Genomic DNA, 22,197 nt, shown 5'->3' with positions numbered 1-22,197 from the left:
GCCAGCGGCCTCCCAACCTCCCTTTCACATCCCCAGCTCACAGGTAGGAAATGCAGGCTCGCAAAGGCCCCCAGGTGGGCGGGGGCAGGTGGCGACCCTGAGCATGTCTGGGGAGCACAGGATCACCGTGAGTCCATGAGGTTAATGAACAGCCGCAACATTGCCCGTGTCACCCCAGACCCGGCACCCCCCTCACCAAAACAAAGCGGCTCATCACCCGAAGCACCCGCCCCCATGATTGGCGTGCCGCCCTGGGCTGGCAGGAGGGAGAACAGGGACTGTACCGTCCGGCGTCGCCTGCTGGTGGGGTTTTTTACATTTGACGTAATCGTGGTCAATCGGAGTGGCTGTGTAAGGTGGGGATGTCAGACCTGGGCCAGAGGAGGAGGGGAGGGAGGCTCCGGGGCCCGGCAGTGTCCCAGCTGAAGAGTGGGAGTCCTCGTCCACCAGGCAGGCCTTCTCCCTGTGGACCAAAGGGTCAGGGAGCAGGTCAGAACCTCCACGGCCCACTGAAATGGGGTGTGTGCCAGTCTGGATGGTGCCCTTCCCAGGGCAGGGGCCCCTGTTCCCAGTGCCTCTGGTGGCACCCGCCCCCTCTGGCATCCAGGGGCTGATGGGGTGGCCCCATGGGCCCCAGCCGGAAGCTGCCCACCCCTCAAGGCTGTGCTTGCCGGCAGCTCACATCTCATGCCCGGGAGACCCCACCTCAGAAGCACCTGCCCAGTGCCCCTCCAGGCCACATCAGCACCCTTCGTGTGACGCCTGCAGCCAGACACAATTCATCCCAATCAGTGTGTGGACAGAGAAAACATCTAGATTTACTGCGCACTCACATGTGTACAAGGGTATATGCTACAACAATGTTGAGAAAAAAATTAAAAACACCTGAAATGTGCAAGGAAATGGCTATAGAGAGCAGGGCGCACCTGTGCTCTGCAATAACACACACCTGGACAAGTGGGCAACATCTAAGGAGTGGGTCCCAGATTCGCTGCTGGGAAAAAGCAAACTCTGCAACACCTCCAGGAGCTTGTTTTTATAAAATAAAAGAACCCCTATAACTGGACGTTTACGTGGAAGTGTGTGCAAATGCACAGAACATGATTTGGGAAACTCAACCATGAACAGACACTAACTGTGGGGGTGAGAAAGGATTTGTCACGTTTTAGTCCATACATTTATACATTATCAGAATTTTCTATAACTAGTATGTATTTGTGTATTATTTGTATAAGTTTTAAGTTAAAAAAAATTACAATCACAAAAAGGCCATATCATTGTGCCTTGGGGGCCCTGTATGACTACAGTCTCTGGGCACACCGTGTCCACCTGGTGACCCGCTGCACATGTGCCCATCTGTCCCATAGCTGACAGGCCCCAGGTGCAGGTCTCTCTGGCACTGGGCAGAGCCTGCATGGTGCCCAGCCAGGCAAGGGCCCAGGGATGGGGCAAGCTGAGCCAGAGCTCCAGGACGTGGATGCCGGGGTGACCTGCAATCAAGGGGAGGCCCGGGGGTCTGGCCCAGGCCTGCCAAGGTAACCCCATCAGGGCCCTAGCGCCACGAGCTCTCTGGTGCCGCGAGAGGAGCCCCCGCCTCTCACACCCTCCCGGCCTCTCGGGAGAAGGGGAAGCAGCCCTCAGAGGGCCCCACCCCAGGGAAAGGCCCTGGCAGAGGGTGCCAGGGTAGGAGGCTGCCGCATGCAGCATCCACACAGGCAGAGCTGTGCCAGGAGGGGGAGTCAGCTCCTCCAGGGACCGTCCAAGGACGAGGAGGTGATGGGCATGCACACGCAGCCTCTCTGTCTCAGATTCAACAGAAGGGCCTCGGCCCCAGCCACTGGGAGCCTCAGGCCAGATCTGACTCTGCAGGCTCCGGGAGACTCAGCAGACCCCTCCCCACCCCAATGCCCACCGCCCAGCTGCCGCCCAACCGCCGGGAGCACGTGCTACTCACTTTTCTGAGGCTTTGGGCGCGTTCTTCTCCTCGCCCCTGGCAAAGGGCCCTTCTGCAGCCTCCTTCATGAAGCTGACCAGTACCTCCGCACTGACCCCAGAGTCGGGCCTCCCCAGGAGCTTCAGGATGGATGCGTGGAGCCGGAAGTACACCTGGGACAAGGACACAGGTGTGAGCAGCCCTCCCAGCTGCCGAGGTTCACTGCGTACCCCCCCACCCCACCAGCTGTTAACCCCGCACAGCCTCCTACCCAGCACCCACACCCACTCCTGGTACCACGGAGAGTGGACAGCTCCTGCACACACGTCTCCCCTGCACCATGGGCTCCCTGAGGCCACAAGTAGCGGGACTTCTGTCTGTGTCCCCACCCTGGAGCCGCCCTGTGGACAGAGGCGGGCAGGCAGTGCTGCAGGAGTGAGGCCTGGGCCTTCCTTCCTTTCCTCCATCCTCACCACACTCCTCCGTTCACAAGCGTGAGGCCAGCGGCCCAGGCCCCCAGCCAGGAGAGCCCAGGGCACTTTACTGCCCCCAGGAAGTGTCACACACGAGAGGTGACCAGGCCTGACCTTCCCACCCAGGTGTGGGTGCCACTTGGCTCCCATGGACAGCACAGTGGGCGACATGAAGGCTGCTGTGGCCACAGGCCCCAATTAACCAGCCTCTCCTCACCCAGAGGCAATTCTAGATAGACACCAGCCAGGACCCACCCAGGTGAGATGCCTGGAGGTCCAGCCCAGGCCACACTCTCCAGCGGGTACCCCGGACAGAGAAGCCCACACCCAGAGCCCCTCCACCTCCAGCCAACCCGTGGGCCCCAGAGAAACCGGCCCAGAAAGTCCATTTTTAGATGCGGGGCACCCATATGCGCCCAGGTGGCCAAACTCAGGGGAAAGCCAAGTGTTCCCACTGGCAAAGGTCATCCAAGCAGCAGGTAAAGTATTTTGAATGAAGGCTCAACAACAGAGGGGAATTTTCACCAGGGCAAGGTTAAATTCTTAAAAAGAGAAATGCCATTTTTAAAGCAAGATAGACACATGGTCCAGCTGAGCACCTGCCCCCTGAGAGCCCAGGTGCTGTGCTGGGAGGGTGGCCTCTGCCCCTCATCCAGAAGGTCCTGGGCCCTGAAGGGCCAGCATCCTGCCTGCTCACTGGTTCTATCAGACAGCAGCAGAGGCAAAAAGTCCAAGGAAAATACATGCAGGAAAAAAAGAGCAGTCATTCTCCCGAGAGGGAGAGAGCCCACGCTGAGTGTGCTGACTGCCCTCCTGCAGCGGCCTCAGGGCATGCCAGCCACTCCTTTGGGCGGCAGCCTTCTCATGCCCCAAGTGGGAGTCCCTCCAAGGATGGGCTCCTGACCCGAGTGCAAAGCATGAAAGAAATGCGATGGGGAAGGACATGGGGCCTGGGCTATGTGGACAGCTACCAGGATGCTGCCGGGGAAGCACTAGACAGGAAGTTTCCTTCTACACTCCACAAGGAACCCCCAGAGGCAGCCCAACACTGCTCTACACCACTCAGCATGGAGCACTTTAAAAAGGCGAACTTTTTAAAACGCGACTTTTTTGTTTGCTCACAAGGCTCACAGATCACCACAAGGCTCCAGGCACAGGCCTTCGTTGATCTAATGTTACGCGACCTTGGGAAGGGCTCAGAGGAGTGCAACCTGGGACACCCATAGTGGTCTAGTGGTTAGGACTCAGTGCTTTCACTGCTGTGGCCTGGGTTCAATCCCTGGTTGGGGAACTGAGATCGCAAGCCCCACATAAAGGCCAAAAACAAAAAAAGTGCTCCCTGATACACACATGAAGCCATGCCCAGCCTGCACCCTTCACAGAGGGAGTGGAGGAGAGGCCATACCCACGAAGAAGGGGCTGGGTGCTCAGCCAGGTGAGGGGGCAGGAGAACATGAAGGAAGCCCTAGCTCCTTCCACGACATCTAGTCCAATGAGAAAAACAAATTAAAAGATGGTAAGAAAACGTTACTGTGTGTCTACATGTTAATAGGAAACACGCTGAGAAAAACAAGGACTTGGCCAAACTGTTAACGTGGATTATTATGGATGAGGAGCTAGGATCAGTGGGGACTTTAACTTTTTTTTTAGCGGTACGCGGGCCTCTCACTGCTGTGGCCTCTCCCGTTGCGGAGCACAGGCTCCAGACGCGCAGGCTCAGCGGCCATGGCTCACGGGCCCAGCCGCTCCGCGGCATGTGGGATCCTCCCGGACCGAGGCACGAACCTGCGTCCCCTGCATCGGCAGGCGGACACCCAACCACTGCGCCACCAGGGAAGCCCGTGGGACTTTAACTTTTCAGTTTAAACACTTCTGAATTATTTGATTATTACATTTTTCTTAACCATTAACATGTATTAATTTAATAAATGGAAAAAAAAACCCTAAATGCAAAAAAGGCATATGCAAGCAGATTTTGCCCCAAATTTCAAGCACCTTTCTGGGCAGGGGATCAGTGGGGGCGGACACGCAGCCTGAGAAAGGGTTACGCTGACAAGCCCAGGGCCTTGGGAAGCCTGGTGCACCCATGCCTGCGCTGCATCCTCAGTGGCCCCCTCACAGTACCACCATGGGCACCAACGAGAGCATTGAGCCACACACCTGGAACCACAGATGCAAATCCAGGCAGTGCACACGCACTCTGCTCAGGAGGAGCAGTGCAAAACCCTGAACCGGGGGTCCAGAGGGCCAGCGGCTGCCCGGTTGAGTCCACCAGGATAGGTACTCGGCGCACCTCCTGCAGGCTGGGAGCTCTCCCATGCACCCGGGGACCAGGCTGCAGGCGCAAGCGCCCCGGAGCCAAGGATGCCACGTGCTAATGCTCCCTCCCCCAAAAAGGATAGTGAGCACCCCTTAGAGAGAGAGAGGAAAGGCTGTTTTAATTGAACTGCACACAAAGAAGTTTCCAGTGGGTTGCAGGGAAGTCACTGGGACCGTGTGCCCCATCCCCAGGGAGACAGTGAGACCGGCCCGCCCTCTCCCCACGTCCCCGCCCAGGGCCAGCGCGGCGTCACCTCCAGGGCCTCCATGGCCAGCTCGGGGGGGTTGTGGTAGTGGATCTTCTTGGGGTAGCGGGCTGCCTCCTCGTGCAGGTAGTGGCCGGCTTGCCAGTAGTGCCGCAGGTACACGGTGGGCGGCTGCTGCTGCTTCTCAGCCACCTTGCCCAGCATGTAGTGGATGAGCCACTCCTCCTCATCCCCGTCACCCTCGCAGCGCGCCGCCGATGTGAAGCAGTGCCTGGCGGTCTCCAGCATGCTGTCTCGCCGCTCCTCCATCTGGAATGAGACCACGTGGTGTCCTACTGCCACACCTGCCACACTGACACGCCGTGTGGCTCCTTCACGTCCCTCTTCAAGGAGTCAAGGGAGCCCCTGCAGCACACAGACCCCGGGTCAGACACCCGGCACTCACACTAGGGGAACATTCCCCCACCAGGAGGGGCTTCAAACTTCCTAGCACAGTGTCAAGAATTTTACAAGGACTCAACAAGCTCCTCTGAGGGAACAGGGAAGAGACAACAGCTTCTCCACGTTCCTGAAACTGGTGGCTGACCAGTCCTCACAGGAGACTGGCCCTGAACTCACCCACCCCAGACCCGGTGTCCAGAGACCAGGGACCAAGCTGGCATGGACCTCAGGACAGCGACCGCCCCCACCCCTCACCTGCTGCACAAGCTCAGGAGGCAGCTCGGGCCTCCACTGCTTCAACTGGCGTGAGGCGAAGGAGTGCAGGGCATAGGACATGGTGCCGAACTCGATCCACAGGGACAGGTTGGAGCTGTCGATCTCTAGCGCCCGCCGGAAGCAGTTCAGCACGGGTGTGGCATGCTTCCAGATGGGCCCATCGCTCTTCAGCTCATTGGAGTTCAGTTTGTCCTGAATGCGGCTGGCCCGGGCCAGGGCCATGCCCGCCCAGGAGTCAAACCTGTGGTCATGACACAGCCCAGCTCAACATACTGCTGCCCTCACTGCCCTGCAGACACGATGCCCACAGGCACATAGGCCCCACCCCAGACTTCCTAACTCCACCACTGTGGGCATCCCTGAGCCAGGAAACATGGTCCTGCAGGCCCACCTCCAGAGAAGAGCACAGGGAACAAGTCAACCAGCCCCCCACGGCACCCAGGCACCGCCCTGGGAGGATCTCCCCTGGCATAGCTAGACGCTGGCACCCTTCTGCCCTCTGCTCCCCTGCCTGGAGGACGTCCCCCCAGGATGGCTTTGAGGGGGAGTAAAGGGCCTGCTCTACAGGCATAACCTCATGACCTATAACCTCCCTGACCAACAGCATGGAGCAGCCCAGACTCCTGAGACCCCTGCCACCTAGCTTCTGCCGGCTCCTTACTCCTGCCTGGGACCCTGCCCCCTCCAACTCAGGCACCAGCAGCAAGATGGACAGTGAGGGGACCATGTGATGGATGAGACCCCATCATTCTGAGACCACCCCAGAGAAACTGCTGGTGAGAATGCAGAAGCCTCTCTGAGGCACCAAGACCATTTCTGGGCCCTCGAAAGAGTCTGGAAATCTCTAGCACAGAGAACGGAAAAGGCAGCAATCACACGGGCATGCTACTCTCCGCAGACTGACAAGTCTTCCACTACCGCGGCAGAAACTTCAAAGCGGGCCCCTGGCGTCCCTGGGCTGTGCAAGGTCAGGGGAACCTGGGCAGCTCACAAAGCTTCCAGGCACTTCTGCTGCTCTCCAAGAGACCAGAGATGAGAGAGCAGGAGAGACCTGAGAGGACAGTGCAGGACCCCCCTCGAGAGGGGTCCTGAGTGCCCTTTTCTCCAGGGGTGGGGCCTGGGAGACAGCATGGTGGGAATGGTCAGGGACCTTCCACCTGGGCAGCTCCTTCCACACCACAGCAGATGCCCACGTGCCTGCATGAGATCAAAACAGAAACCACCATCTCCTGTTGCAAATGCAAGCAAGCAGAACAGACACATTGTCACAAAAACTTGAAACGCTCCTCTGGGTGCTGCCAGGAGCCAGGCTCCCCCTTCCCTCAGACAGGTGGGTGTTGTCACTGTCACTTTTCAGACGTGGCAGCAGCAGGGAGTGAGCACTCAGCCAGCCTGAGTGCAGCTTTGATCCACCACCCCAGGCCACACAACCCTAAGCCATGGCGACCCTGGGCCCCACGACCCCAGTCAGCAGCAACCACAGGGAGGACAGCCAGGGCCACCACCACACAGGCCCCTGCCTGGAGGAAACCACAGGCTGAGTAAGAGGGGCTGCGGGAGAGCCTTTGCCACAGCTGTGGGAGTCATGTGCTGGCTTCTCCAGCCAGACCCCAGCCCTCCTCCCCCGGCCTGCCTGATAAGGCAGAGCCCTCCGTTCCCGACAACTCCCAGGAAGGCTGCCTATGGAGGCCACTCTGGACCCTTCAGACACAGGTCACCAGCAGAGAGTGGTCTCCTTCCGACCCTGGCCCTCCTAGGTGCAGCAGCCATCAGAAAAGATTCCCTCTCAATCAAGCGAGTCAGACTTGATGAGCTTAGCAGGCCCTTCACGAGGATCAGACCAATCAGTACGATTTAAGAAGAGGCCACCAGGGACCACTGGGAAGAAAGCATGAGCCTTACGTACAATGGGCTCTCCAGCCATCAACGCACTGCATCCCAGGAAGGAAGGAGCCCCCCTCCCCTGCCCCCAAGGAAGAAAACAACCACAACAAAAGACACTGCAGTGGAAGAAGCAAGAGTCCACCCAGCTGATTCCCCAGGGCTGCGGGCTGGGACCAGAAGGACACAGTTGCCTGCTTTGACCCCGCCCCCACCCCAGGGACTGGGGAAGAAGGCTCTGCCCTTCCTCGCCTCTGCGGAGTGCCCACCAGCCCTCTCCTTCCTTCTTCCTGGCCTCCTTGCTGTGGGCAGGGGAACCCCAAACCACCCGGGAAGAGCTCTCCGAGATGAGTCCCCAGCCCTCCCGCAGCAGGCCTGCCCAGCACCCTGTGGCTGACCTATTGGGGCAGACGCAGATGTCGTGCATGTAGAACTTGATGGCCTTGGACTGCTCCTTGTTTTTGAAATGGTAATCGGCCAGGAGGTAGTAGAGCTCATTCACCACCGGCGGGGAGGGGTCGGCCCCTTCCGGGAGGCAGGGCACCTGGCAGGTGAGAGGGCAAGGGTGAGGGGACATGGAGCCAGGGACTTGGGTGTCACCAGGGTGTGAGCAGGGCCCTTCACTTCCCAGGGCCCTGCCAGCTGGCACAGAGCAGGGAAGAGGCCAAGGTACGCAGGCAGAGGTGCTGGAGGAGACAGGACACGGCCAGCACACCAGCTCCTACCTCTGCAGAGGTGCCCTCAATGTAGGCGGAGACTTGGTCCAGGCTCAGGGCTGGCCGCTCTGTGCGGGGCACGATGGTGGCAATTCGCTTCAGAAGGTTGGCCAAGTCAGCGGACACGGTGCTGGTCTTATAGCTGTCAAACTCAGGAAGGGTCTTGGGCTTAAAGTACTCGAACATGAACAGGGCATCCTCCCATATCAGATCCACCTGAAAGAAGGCAGAGGCAGGCCATAGTGTGGTCCAGGTAGAGCACACGGGGGAGAGTCCTTCTACGGAAATGCTCAGTGTCCAATGTAGATGAGGAGAGCCTCAAATGACTCCCACATACTTAAAACATCTGCTCGTCGACTGCAATCCCCAAACCCAAGCGTGTGACGAGCAGAAAAGTGAACCAGCACAAACCCGGTCTTTACAGAGACAAACACTGGAACTGAGGGCTCGCTCTGAGTCCACATGGCCATGACAGAGGGCAGGTCACCTGGTTGCCAAATACTGACCAAGCGCTTGGTCTGGGATCTACTGAAAAATTGCCATGCTACATTTTTGAATGATTAGTCAACATTTATGAAACTAGTTCTTGTGAGGAAAGCAAGAACTTTCTTTGGTGGGACTAGTCCACCTGATGCAGCAAATCCCACCCCCCAACCCCTGACCGCCCCACCACCACAGCACCCCGACCAGGGGAGCCCAGGCCCCGCCCCCAGGGGGCCCTTACCTGCTGAGCCGAGTGCTCCTCCAGGTACCTGGCCTTGCTCTTCTTGCTGGGGTAGCTGTACAGGCAGTAGAAGCACTGCTCCAAGGCTGTCTCCAGCTCCTCCTTGTATGGGTGAGTGTCCTCAGAGGTGGATGCAGCAAGCTCCTTCTGGAGGACGCGCACCTAGGTGGTGGGTGGGCGGGAAGAGGCACCTGGCGGAGGGCTGGCAGCTGCCTGCACAGTGGGCCCATCAGCTCTGCTAACCTGAGGAGCTTGTCTGGGCCTGTGTCCTGGAACGAGCCTGCCACCCCCTTGGGAGCCATCTGGGCCCTGCTCCACAGGGCATGCTGAGGATTTGCCCAGTTTCCCTCTTTCCAGCACCGCAGGCAGTTTCTTGCAGCTTCTAGCTACACTTGTTCATTTAGACATTCATCTGCTCCACAAATATCTATTGAACACCGTCTTATGCTGGGCACATCGAGACACTGTCCCTGCTTTGGGAAGCTCAGACTCCCGTGGAGGGGTGTGAATTACAGTTATAATGTCAGACGATAAATCTCGTTAGGGCCGAGGGAACCTCTCTCTGGCAGACAGACATTAGTGAGGATCTCAGAGGAGGTGAAGGATAGTCAACTGGTGAATCTACAGAGGTCAGAGCAATGGCTACCATTATGATGCCCAACTATTAGCAAACATCCATTTTTTTCAAGCATCCACGGTATTTTTACCAAAACTAGACAAGAAGCAAGTCTCGACAAATACCAAGGACTAAGTATAATATAGACCACATCCTCCAAACATAATTTGATAAAATTAGAAATTAGTTACATAAAGATAGCAAATATCTCAGCCATAAAAAGGAACAAAATTGGGTCATTTGTTGAGGCGTGGATGGATCTAGAGACTGTCATACAGAGTGAAGTAAGTCAGAAAGAGAGAAACAAATATCGTATATTAACGCATATATGTGGAACCTAGAAAAATGGTACAGATGAACCGGTTTGCAGGGCAGAAACTGAGACACAGATGTAGAGAACAAACGTATGGACACCAAGGGGGGAAAGCGGCGGGGTGGTGGTGGTGGTGGTGGTGGTGTGATGAATTGGGCGATTGGGACTGACATGTATACGCTGATGTGTATAAAATTGATGACTAATAAGAACCTGCTGTATAAAAAAATAAATAAAATTTAAAAAAAATTTTTAAAGACCTTATCATTAAAAAATAAATAAATAAAAATAAAGATCGCAAATATCAAAACTTATGGCATGCAGCTAAAAATGTACTTGGGGAAAATTTATAATCTCCAACACATGTATTAGAAGGTGATCACTAAAATAAGCATTTACTTCAATAAGTTAGAAAAAACACGAAGCAAAGAAAGTAAAAAATAAAGTGTCAATTAGTGAACTAGAAAGCAAAGAAAAAATAGGTCAATAAACCAATAACTGGTAGTTTGAAAAAACTAATTTCGATAAACCTCATAAAAGACTGGTTTTTCAAAAAAGGAAAAGGAAGCATAAATAAATGATTTTAGCAATGAAAAAGGGGGCATAACTAGAGGTACCACAGAGACTTTTAAAATCATCAGCAAATACCGTGAACAACTTTATGCTTATGTGGACACTATTCCAAAAACAGAATTGACCATGAAAGAAAAAATCTAAATGAACCTAAAATCACTTTAAAAAAGAGTCAATAGTTTAAATTCTACTCCAAGAGAGAAGCGGGGAGAAAGAGGGTAAGAGAGAGCAAGAAAGCACGGGCTGGGCTTCCCTGGTGGCGCAGTGGTTGAGAGTCCGCCTGCTGATGCAGGGGACGCGGGTTTGTGCCCCAGTCTGGGAGCATCCCACGTGCCGCGGAGCGGCTGGGCCCGTGAGCCATGGCCGCTGAGCCTGCGCGTCCGGATCCCTGTGCTCTGCAGCGGGGTAGGCCGCAACAGTGAGAGGCCCGCGTACCGCAAAAAAAAAAAAAAAAAAAAAGAAAGCACAGGCACGCACTCTAGACCCGGGGTGACAATGGGCAGAGAAGGGCAGGCGCACCCCAGCAGCACTTACGTAGAATCGCAGCAGGGCCCCGTCGGAGTTGCAACACCAGGCCCTCCGGCCCAGGTACTCATGGGCCGTGTTGAGCAGCATGAGGGAGGAAGGGAGCATGGGCAGATCGGCTGTCACTGGGGAAAGACCAGGCGACACACAGCGTCAGTGCCAGCACAGCTGGGAGCAGTGGGCCCCCCTCCTCTGTCTATACCAAGGGGCTGCAGAGTTCCTCCTTTCCTTTTTCATCTTTTTGTCTTTCAAAAATCAGTAATGATGTGACTGGGTTTACTAAAGCAGTACATGCTTATCAAAAAGCAATTCAGATCACACAGGACCGTATACAGAAGGAATGGTCCATCACCAAACAGCAGCACTGCCCACCCCCAATAACCGGGGCTGACATTGGTGAACATCACTGGAAGCATCTTTCTATGTGTGTATGAGACATTTTGAAAGAGAGAGACAAGTCATTTACGACAATGGAACCCATACTATACATATCATTGCTTAACTTAAAAATTCTTATATTTAGGTCTGTTTAACTACTACAGAAGGAAAAAGAACTACCAAATCTCAGATAAATGTTTGTTCATCACTAGAACTATGACTAGTTCCTTAAAGATCCCTTGGTGTGTTTGAAACTGAGCCATGACCTATCATGGTCTTATAACCAACGTTTTTAAAGAGGATTAGGACAGAACACATTAGGATAGAAAGTACTAGAGAAAACAGAATCAAGATTCTTTCATGAAATTTGTTTTGTACTTTTAAATAAAATTATTTAATTTTATTTATTTTTGGCCGTGTTGGGCCTTTGTTGCTGTGCGCGGGCTTTCTCTAGTTGCGGCGAGCGGGGGCTACTCTTCATTGTGGTGTGCGGGATTCTCACTGCGGTGGCTTCTCTTGTTGCAGAGCACGGGCTCTGGGCTCAGTAGTTGTGGCTCACGGGCTCTAGGGCACAGGCTCAGTAGTTGTGGCACACAGGCTTAGGTGCTCCATGGCATGTGGGATCTTCCCAGACCTGGGATCGAACCCGTGTCCCCTGCATTGGCAGGCAGATTCTTAACCACTGCACCACCAGAGAAGTCCTTTCATTTCCATTTTCAACAGCATCAAATGACTGTTACACCAGGTCAGTGATGGCTCTGTGGTAGCTTTTTCCTCCTCTCCCCCAGCTCCCAATCTGGTCGTGCATACTGCTTCTAACTGCAGTAGGGTTATAACACGTATATTCTGTTCTGCAGCCATAATCAGCCCGGCTGCTCTCTTTCGACTCCGATTCTAAATGGATCTGGTGCTCATCACAAGCTCTTTCCCGTGGCTTTTCCATCCTGACTCATGTTGGTTTACTGACTTCATCCTCCAGCCATGCTTGTAAGAAGCACTCAAGGAGCTGGAATCCACTGTAATTACAAACGACTGGCTACATGCCTGGGCCCACACTTTCCTGCCCTGAGAACCCTGCAGACATATGGACATGACCCCAACTGCACTGAACACTGCCAGGGAGAAATCTGAAATGAGCCCTGTTCTTTGTCCCATTAAGATAAATTGCTTTTTCAGTTTAGAAACCTGACAAGTCTTTACCCCTGAAATAGATCCTTCACCAGGATGCATCTTGATGTAGACTGTTGCATATCAACTTTTCTTGGTATTTACTTTGAACCTGCAGATTCAATGTTTATTACAATTCAGAGAACTCTTCCTGTATTTGACATCAGATTCCTTGCTGCCATCAGGGGCTCCATTCACCCTCACACTGGACCACCTCTGTCTTCCACATCTACCACCTTCTCTCCAGTGCTGTTAGCTCTTAATCCATCTCCCGCAGTTTCAGTCATATTCACTCTGCTCCTCGCTGTTTTAGTTTATTAGTTTATAATGGTGAGATGTGGTTTGCAGCGTTTTCCCTTAGTTCTGCAGTTTTCCTTTTCATTTCATTCTGCTTATCGTCTTAGAAATTTTAACAACTGATTTTCTTGGGCCAATCACCCACAAGCCTCTGCCTCTGCTCCTTGCTGTATGCTTTCTTCCAGGCCTAGTTCACCTGTCTCTTGACCTTCTTCCCTTCTTCCCTTCCTGTACTCAATGCGGGGTGTGGGGTAGGGGTGGGCCATGACCTGTTAGCATGCCCGCCACGTCACCTCTATCCTACTCATGGTCAGCCAGGGTGGCTCCTCGGACCACGGCAGTGCTGCAATCACTATGAAGGAATTTTCTGGGGTATCTCCCACAAAGAAGACCAGCCTGCCCTTCCTCGAAGCTGTGAGCTTGCAGCAGGTATTGCTCTCAATCACTTTCCACCACCTGTGTCTGCTGAAGGAAAAGAAGGGAGCTCGCTCGACCAGGGCTGCATCAGTCAGCAATGGGGGACCCGGGTTTCTTCCTCTCTTCCGAGATCTCCTAAAGGTAGGATGGCTGCCTGGGGAGAGCAGTGCAGCCAGCACATGGCCCCAGCCAGCAGTTCCTTCGGCTTGGCTACAGCCGCGGGAGCCATGTCCAGTGACTGAAGTGAGATGGGAGGGCAAAGGCCTGGCTTCCTCTGCCCAACATGCTACAGAGCCCCCGCTGGGGGCCGAGACGACGTCAGGATGCACGCTGTTCTCCCCGCTACTTCCCGCTTCCTTTCACGAGTAGAGATTCCTAATATACCATCCCAACATCTGCTCCAGGGAACTCAGCATGCAACATTGCCCCACGCCGGCCCCTTACTGCCGGCCAGAGTGTCCTCCTTGTAGACTGCCATCAGGAGGGGCAGGACCCAGCAGCCCTTCCTGCCTCTGCCAAGGCCCAGGGCAATACAGGGGGCAGCCCCGCCAGCCCACTCTCTAGAGAACAGAGGACTCTGTCCACTCACCCTGTCCCCTCAGTCCTTCTCCTGGGGGTGGAGGAGGAGACAGGCCACACCGGCGGCCAGTCCACCAGGATCCTTGTTTCCCTAGCCCACACTTTTGAAGTTTATGGCCTTGGACTGTCCTCCTTCCCTTATTTGCTTACTGGCAATTTTTAAAAAAACTATATCGTAGGGACTTCCCTGGTGGCACAGTGGATAAGACTCCACGCTCCAGGGGCTTCCCTGGTGGCGCAGTGGTTGAGAGTCCACCTGCCGATGCAGGGGACACGAGTTCGTGCCCCGGTCCGGGAAGATCCCACATGCCGCGGAGGGGCTGGGCCCGTGAGCCATGGCCGCTGACTCTGCACGTCCGGAGCCTGTGCTCCGCAACGGGAGAGGCCTCAACAGTGAGAGGCCCCCGTACCGCAAAAAATAAATAAATAAATAAATAAATAAATAAAAATTAAAAAGACTCCACGCTCCCAATGCAGGGGGCCTGGGTTCGATCCCTAGTCAGGGAACTAGATCCTACATGCATGTTGCAACTAAGAGTTCGCATGCCACAACTAAGGAGCCTGCCTGCCACAACTGAGACCAGGTGCAACCAAATAAATAAATAAATAAACAAATATTTAAAATAAAACAAAAGAAATCCTGTTACTAAAAAAAACAAAAAAGCAAACCAAAAAAACCCTATATTGTGCTTGCATAAGTAATTAAGAGGAGACTCTTAACCCAGAAGTCTTTTTACACCTACATTTATAGGTGTAAACCTTAATTTTTTTTCACCACTGAAGCTTTTTTGTAAAACACAGAGGCACTATTTGTCAAGCACTCCAAAGATAACAGTTCTAAAAATTTATCAGAAAAATCAATTCAGCAGAAGCAAAAAGGCGTGCATGAGGTATTGACTAAAGAATGACCAGTAAGAGAGAAACACCGCTGCCCTGAGAGTCGGGCAAAGCAGGGCACCTCTCCTAGCATCGCGAAGACAACGGAACACAGCCACACAGCTTATACACGGGGGCAAAAGCCTTTCTCGGTCTGGCTCCTTGCCAAATCCAGCCACATGCCCAGCCCTTACGGGTCCCTGCCCCACTGCCCCATTGCTTCCCGGTACCCCGTCAGGCCTCAGGTATGGCACTGTGGGTGCTGCTAGTGGTACCATCTGTCGCCCCCACTGTGAACCTTTCCAGGCCAGAGGTTCTCACCCACGGAGGCCTGACAAGCAGAGAGCAGCTTACAGACACCTGCGGAGTGAAGCACCTGGAGCAAGAGAGCAAGTGGAAGGAAGGCAAGCTGGTGTGGGCTCTGTGGTTGTGGCCACACAGCTGACTTTCCTTCCTGTGTGCTTTGCTGATCTGTCAAACGACTGAGGAAAACCCCCCAATAAATTCAATTTTAAGCTAGTTGAATATACACATAAATACGTGTAGTGTAATCATAGCTATATAAAAAGTATACGTATATCAGCCAAGTTTAGATTGAAAATGTGAGAAAACCAAAGGAATAAAGTCCATTTGGTAGAGCTACACTCTTTGCTTAAATGTCATTTAGCTGTCGTTTTGATGTAATTTCTTCCACCAACCACATTTCCCACCACTGTGCTGACCTGGCTCAAGTGCCATCTCCCCACAGGGCCCTGGCTCGCCCCTGAGGCCTCTGCACTCGGCACCAGCACCCCTCGTGCCAGCACTGACCTGCCGTGGCAACGATGGCTTTACTGCCCCATAGGTCCTCCAACAACCCTGAGATGGTGCCACTATCCCCAGAGTGGACAGGGGAACAGAGGCTGGGGGTCGCCTGACTGGCTCATGGTCACATGACCAAGAAGTGGAACCTGTGCCTGCTTGCCCCATGCTGCCCTCCAGCTGCCCGGGTCCACACCCACGAGGCCCACAGGCTGAACAGGGACTGGAGGAGCTGGCGGCACGAGGCTCCCAGAGCAGGCCCGCTCCTCACGGTGCTCGCCACCTGCACCCGTCGTGAAACACTGCACAGGCCACGGCCCTGCCCCCACCACATGGTGGGGAGCCTCTGCCTCCATCCAAGTGCCACGAAACATCCTCTGCCCAAGCCCAAGCCCACTCACGGTGCCTGGACAGGGCCGCAGGGCCCTGAGGCAGAGACAAGAGGCAGGGACACCGGGCTGAGGGCCGTCCCCACTGGACCACGTCCCCACACCTTCGTCTGCCGGGCTCTGGAGCTGTTGCTGGTGGCACAGGGAGCGGAAACTGTCCTCTTCCTGCCAAATGATGCGGTGCAAGATGATCCAGGGCAGCACCGAGGACACATGGGGCTCCTTGGGCTCCTCCTGCACGGCCATGCTGCAGTCGATGACCTGGGGCGATGGGGTGTCACTGCAGGGTCAGCTCCCCCCAGGGTGCGTCCTCAGGGCCAACTGGGCTGCAGGCAGGCAGGAAGGAACCGGGTTACCTGGATGAGGTTGTTGGTGAGACGGGTGAGGCCAGCAGCGGAGGATGAGTCCCTCAGGATGCTGCCGCTGCTGTCTGCTGAGAGCGCCTGCTCGATGCCCAGCAGCAGCTGGGTTACCGTGGCCACCCACTCCTCCTTGGCGGCAGCCTCAGTGGCATTAACCATCTGCTGGACCGCCTCATTCAGAGCCACGTCAGAGCACTCGAAGCACTGCCGGTGGTCCTCCAGCCGGAGCAAGGAGTCCTGCATGAGGGAGGAGGGGGCAGGAAGGCGCTGTGAGAGCTACGGCCATGCTCGCCACACCTGGCCCCACAGGGGCCCAGGGCATGCAGAGCAGGCCCGCCCACCTTGACCGCCCTCCAAGGTGACAGGCAGAAACGCACCTGAATGCAGATCAAAACCACCCCCAACTTAAGAGCCTTAATCGCCAGGAAAACGGGGCCTGTGTTTCTTTAGGGAAAGCCAGCACCAAGCAGGAGCTGCTGAGGTATGTTGGAGCCCACAGGGGCAGAGGTGGAGGCCACAGGCCAGAGCCAACCCCACCTGATCAGAACATGCAAGAGGCTGGTTGACAGAAAGTCAGAGACAAGGACCCATCACGCTAATGTGACATGATCCCCAGTGCTTGAGTCCAGAAAGAGCTAAAAAGCAGAAGAATAACTGCCAACAAATGAGAGCAAATCACCACTGACTGTGGCAACAGACCACCCACCCAAAACAGAAACCATCAGAAATAAAGGGAATGCAGTGAAGTGGCCAGATTTAAAATAAACACGTAAAAATCAACAGGATTCCTGTAAACCATAAACGTAGTTAGAAGACATAATGACCAGCAAAAACGTCCTGCTCAAACAGCAACCCAAAGTATCAGGACTAAGAATCAACGCAACCATGAGGAGACTGTACACTTACATTGAAGAATGTGGCAGGCAGCTCATCTACACAGGGAGACTGAGCCTCCTGCATATCCTAGAGAGGATTCCACGTCAGACCCCCCACCCTACAAAAGTTAGGTGAAGCGGGTTACACGCAAGCATGAACCCAACGCCTAACACTGAAGGAAGAAGCAAGGCGCACAGGCCTCTGTCTGTCTGTTGACACGCCCCCTGCGGCCTCCCTTGTGGAGAGTAGGTTCCGTCAGGGGGCCTCCCTGTTGTCCGGTGTCAGGCACATTGTGGGAGCTCCATCCTGTGTGTGCAACAACGGGATGAATGTTGTTCTAGCCTCGAAAAGGCTTTCTAATCATAATGAACAAATTCACCGCTGTTTGAGAACATCAAAAGATTTAATGACCTAAAAATTCAAAACTTATGTACATCAAAGAAAGCACAAGCTGCAATTTAAAAGCAGACAACAAACTGGGAAAAAACATTCGATGAGAAAAATATTAACATCTCTAATATATAAAAAGCATTCCAAATCAATAAGAAAACACACCCCCTCAAGAGGAAAAGGAGCAAAAACCAGCAGATTCCCCAGCACTCGGCCCAGGCCTCATCTCGGGCCTCAGCACTGTGTGGTGCCTCCCCAGCAGCAGCTCCCTCCCCTGGGCCTGCCCCCCCCACCCCGCCCACTTTGCCCAGGAGCTCCAGACCACCGAGCAAGACCACCTGAGCGACTGAGCTGGCCTGTCCCTAGCACACTCAGCTGTCCACCTCACAGCCACTGGCGCTGAGGTCATCACAGCTTGTCCCCTGCCCTCCTCTCCCCATTCTTCCCCTTTCACCTCCACTTGTTCCCAGTCACACCTCTTAACCATTTCCCAGTTCAAGAGAGTCAGTTCAAAAAGCCCGGGAGGGGACTTCCCTGGTGGTCCAGTGGTTAAGACTTTGTACTTCCACTGCAGGGGAAGCGGGTTCGATCCCTGGTCAGGGAACTAAGATACCACATGCTGCACGGTGTGGCCAAAAAAAATTTTTTTTTTTTTTTTTTTGTGCTAGGCGGGCCTCTCACTGTTGTGGCCTCTCCCGTTGTGGAGCACAGGCTCCGGATGCGCAGGCTCAGCGGCCATGGTTCACGGGCCCAGCTGCTCCGCAGCACATGGGATCCTCCTGGACTGGGGCACGAACATGCGTCCCCTGCATCGGCAGGCGGACTCTCAACCACTGCGCCACCAGGGAAGCCCTTCACATTTTTTTAAAGGTTAAAAAAAATAAAAATAAAAGACCAGAAGACTGGGCTCTCTCCGTAGGCTAAAGAGGAAGGACCCAGTGAGATAATAAATCAAAGCCCACCCTACACCACTGAGCACATCCTGTGTATCATCTTCCATATCCATCTCCATGCGTCCCAAGGATGGCGGAAGCAGCCACTGCCAGTACCCGTCTGGGGCTTGCCACATGCCAGGCGTGATGCCCACACACGCCAGCTCATGAAACTCCACAGCAGGCCTCTGAGGTACAGACAATAACCATCCCCGCTCTGGAGACAAGACGCTGAGGCGCGGGGAGGCTGAGTGACCACGCAGCCCAGCAGAGGCTTGGTGCCCCGTCAGCTCTCAGCGGGGGTTCACGTGCTGAGGACGGGGGCGTGGAGGGAGCCGACAAGGCACATGGGCCTCACACACCACACTCATGTTCCTTTCCTTCAACTACTTAATCCTACGGGACTATTTACCTTCTCTTAATTCTTTACATTGTATAGATATTTTATCAATTTTATATGTACTCAATAGTTAATTTAGGCATTTTTTACAGAACCAGAACAAAAAATTTCACAATTTGTATGGAAACACAAAAGACCCCGAATAGCCAAAGCAATCTTGAGAACGAAAAATGGAGCTGGAGGAATCAGGCTCCCTGACTTCAGACTATACTACAAGGCTACAGTAATCAAGACAGTATGGTACTGGCACAAAAACAGAAATATAGATCAATGGAACAGGATAGAAAGCCCAGAGATAAACCCACACACATATGGTCACCTTATCTTTGATAAAGGAGGGAAGGATATACAGTGGAGAAAAGACAGCCTCTTCAATAAGTGGTGCTGGGAAAACTGGACAGCTACATGTAAAAGTATGAAATTAAAACAATCCCTAACACCACACACAAAAATAAACTCAAAATGGGTTAAAGACCTAAATGTAAGGCCAGACACTATCAAACTCTTAGAGGAAAACATAGGCAGAACAGTCTATGACGTAAATCACAGCAAGATCCTTTTTGACCCACCTCCTAGAGAAATGGAAATAAAAACAAAAATAAACAAATGGGACCTAATGAAACTTAAAAGCTTTTGCACAGCAAAGGATACCATAAACAAGACCAAAAGACAACCCTCAGAATGGGAGAAAATATTTGCAAATGAAGCAACTGTCAAAGGATTAATATCCAAAATTTATAAGCAACTCATGCAGCTCAATAACAAAAAAACAAACAACCCAATCCAAAAATGGGCAGAAGAACTAAATAGACATTTCTCCAAAGAAGATATACAGATTGCTAACAAACACATGAAAGAATGCTCAACATCATTAATCATTAGAGAAATGCAAATCAAAACTACAATGAGATATCATCTCACACCAGTCAGATTGGCCATCATCAAAAACTCTAGAAACAATAAATGCTGGAGAGGGTGTGGAGAAAAAGGAACCCTCTTGCACTGCTGGTGGGAATGTAAATTGATACAGCCACTATGGAGAACAGTATGGAGGTTCCTTAAAAAACTACAAATAGAACTACCATACGACCCAGCAATCCCACTACTGGGCATATACCCTGAGAAAACCATAATTCAAAAAGAGTCATGTACCAAAATGTTCATTGCAGCTCTATTTACGATAGCCAGGACATGGAAGCAACCTAAGTGTCCATCAACAGATGAATGGATAAAGAAGATGTGGCACATATATACAATGGAATATTACTCAGCCATAAAAAGAAATGAAACTGAGTTATTTATAATGAGGTGGATGGACCTGGAGTCTGTCATACAGAGTGAAGTCAGAAGGAGAAAAACAAATACCGTATGCTAACACATATATATGGACTCTAAGGAAAAAAAAATGTCATGAAGAGATTAGTGGTAGGACGGGAATAAAATAGACTTACTAGAGCATGGACTTGAGGATATGGGGAGGGGGAAGGGTAAGCTGTGACGAAGTGAGAGAGTGGCAGGGACATATATACACTATCAAATGTAAATTAGATAGCTAGTGGGAAGCTGCCGCATAGCACAGGGAGATCACCTCTGTGCTTTGTGACCACATAGAGGGGTGGGATAGGGAGGGTGGGAGAAAGGGTGATGCAAGAGGGAAGAGATATGGGAACATATGTATATGTATAACTGATTCACTTTGTTGTAAAGGAAAAACTAACACACTATTGTAAAACAGTTATACTCCAATAAAGATGTTTTTTTTAAAAAAAAAGTTATAAAAAGCAATGAACGACAGGCAGATGAACCATCAGGTGGATAGATGGCTAAGCCCTGACTAGTCTCCCTTCCCCGTCTGCCATGTGGAAGTTCAGAGCCTGGCGCAGGCTCACCTTGAGCCCAGCAGAGCCCTAGGTTCCAATTCCCCCCCGTATATTCTCACCACGTCTACCCGGTGCCCGAGGGGGCGGATTTTACTCCACTTCTCTCTACTTTCTCCAGGGCTGCCTCCAAGCCCCTGGAGAAGAAACTCCGGCCAAGCAGAAGGCACAAGCAGGAGAAGGGCCGGGGCAGCACACACCTGCAGCAGCAGCAGCTGGGCCGGCCTCTCAGGCACAGATGTCATGAACTCCAGGTGTTTGGCCCGGTCAAACCCACTGGGGCACAAGGTGGGGCGGAGCAGGCGCACGACGGCCCGGTGGTCGCCAGCCTCGTACAGCCGCTGAGTCTCCTCCAGTGACTGGCACCGTTCCAGCGACCTCAGGTTCTTGTCGATCTGGAAAAGACCCAGAATCACTGCCTGACGACCAAGCCCTCACGGGCTCCCTGAATGCAACCAGAGTTTTGCTTTTTTTTTAAATTAATTAATTTTATTTTATTTATTTTTAATTTTTGGCTGTGTTGGGTCTTCGCTGCTGTGTGTGGGCTTTTCCCTGGTTGCGGCAAGCAGGGCCTACTCTTCGTTGCGGTGCGCGGTCTTCTGATTGCAGAGGCTTCTCTTGTTGTGCAGCACTAGCTGCTCTAGGGGCTCTAGGTGCGCGGGCTTCAGTAGTTGCAGCGCACAGGCTCAGTAGTTGTGGCTCACGGGCTCTAGAGTGCAGGCTCAGTAGTTGTGGCGCATGGGCTTAGCTGCTCCACAGCATGTGGGATCTTCCCGGACCAGGGATCGAACCCATGTCCTCTGCATTGGCAGGTGGATTCTTAACCACTGCGCCCCCAGGGAAGCCCCCCAGAGTTTTGCATTTAACAGACTCAGCCGAGAAGTATTTACAGCAAGTCAATACCTTATAAAATACTTTATAAATAGTATTTCTATTAAGGGCAAGGCATTCAAGTCTTTGAAGAACAAATATACCAAAAAACAAAACTACCACAGAAGCAGAAGGGTTCCAGAAAGTGTCTGTGAAAATAGTTAGACAGCCTCATGGCCAGAGTTCAGCAAACCAGACTCCTAGAACCGCAGAGCATGGGGCTGCAGAGACATAGGGAGCCCAGGCCAGAGGCTGGCACACACCACCAACCCCCGAACCCTCTCCTCACAGGAGGACTGCAGGATATGGGCAGCAGGGGCACTGCACTAGGCCTGGCCCTGAAACCACTCTGCAAGAGTCTGAAGGCTTTCAGCTAATGTGAATGTGTCACAGATGTGGAACTGTGGGCATGTGGTCAGAGGCTGCACAGTGAGGACAGGATTAGAACCACACACCGCTGACCCACCCCAGGGCCAGAGCAGCACTGGTCTGCTTCCACGGGGCTTTTCCTCTCGTTCCTCTGGGGCTGCTGCCACATGCAGGCCAGACAGCTGAGCAAGAGCCATTCTCCACCCTGTGGGCAGACACCT

At 53.2% G+C, this 22,197-nt stretch overlaps 1 protein-coding gene across 4 annotated transcripts in view; it reads right to left on the bottom strand.

Annotated features, from left to right (window-relative positions):
* CABIN1 (calcineurin binding protein 1) overlaps positions 1–22,197 on the bottom strand; it is a 102,211-nt gene that overhangs the window by 56,268 nt on the left and 23,746 nt on the right. For all 4 annotated transcript variants that reach the window (XM_067015879.1, XM_067015882.1, XM_067015881.1 and 1 more), the window contains 11 exons: positions 20,938–21,132; positions 16,257–16,499; positions 16,005–16,161; positions 11,006–11,121; positions 8,970–9,131; positions 8,255–8,461; positions 7,928–8,073; positions 5,628–5,889; positions 4,980–5,240; positions 1,955–2,106; positions 285–463 (listed from right to left, as the gene is read on the bottom strand). In XM_067015879.1, coding sequence (XP_066871980.1) covers positions 285–463; positions 1,955–2,106; positions 4,980–5,240; positions 5,628–5,889; positions 7,928–8,073; positions 8,255–8,461; positions 8,970–9,131; positions 11,006–11,121; positions 16,005–16,161; positions 16,257–16,499; positions 20,938–21,132 — 2,080 coding nt within the window. The remainder of the gene's footprint in view (positions 1–284; positions 464–1,954; positions 2,107–4,979; positions 5,241–5,627; positions 5,890–7,927; positions 8,074–8,254; positions 8,462–8,969; positions 9,132–11,005; positions 11,122–16,004; positions 16,162–16,256; positions 16,500–20,937; positions 21,133–22,197) is intronic.

The sequence above is a fragment of the Kogia breviceps genome, chromosome 15 (genome assembly GCF_026419965.1).
Source record: "Kogia breviceps isolate mKogBre1 chromosome 15, mKogBre1 haplotype 1, whole genome shotgun sequence".
Lineage (NCBI taxonomy): Eukaryota > Metazoa > Chordata > Mammalia > Artiodactyla > Physeteridae > Kogia > Kogia breviceps.
This window is presented reverse-complemented; position numbering and strand designations above follow the sequence as displayed.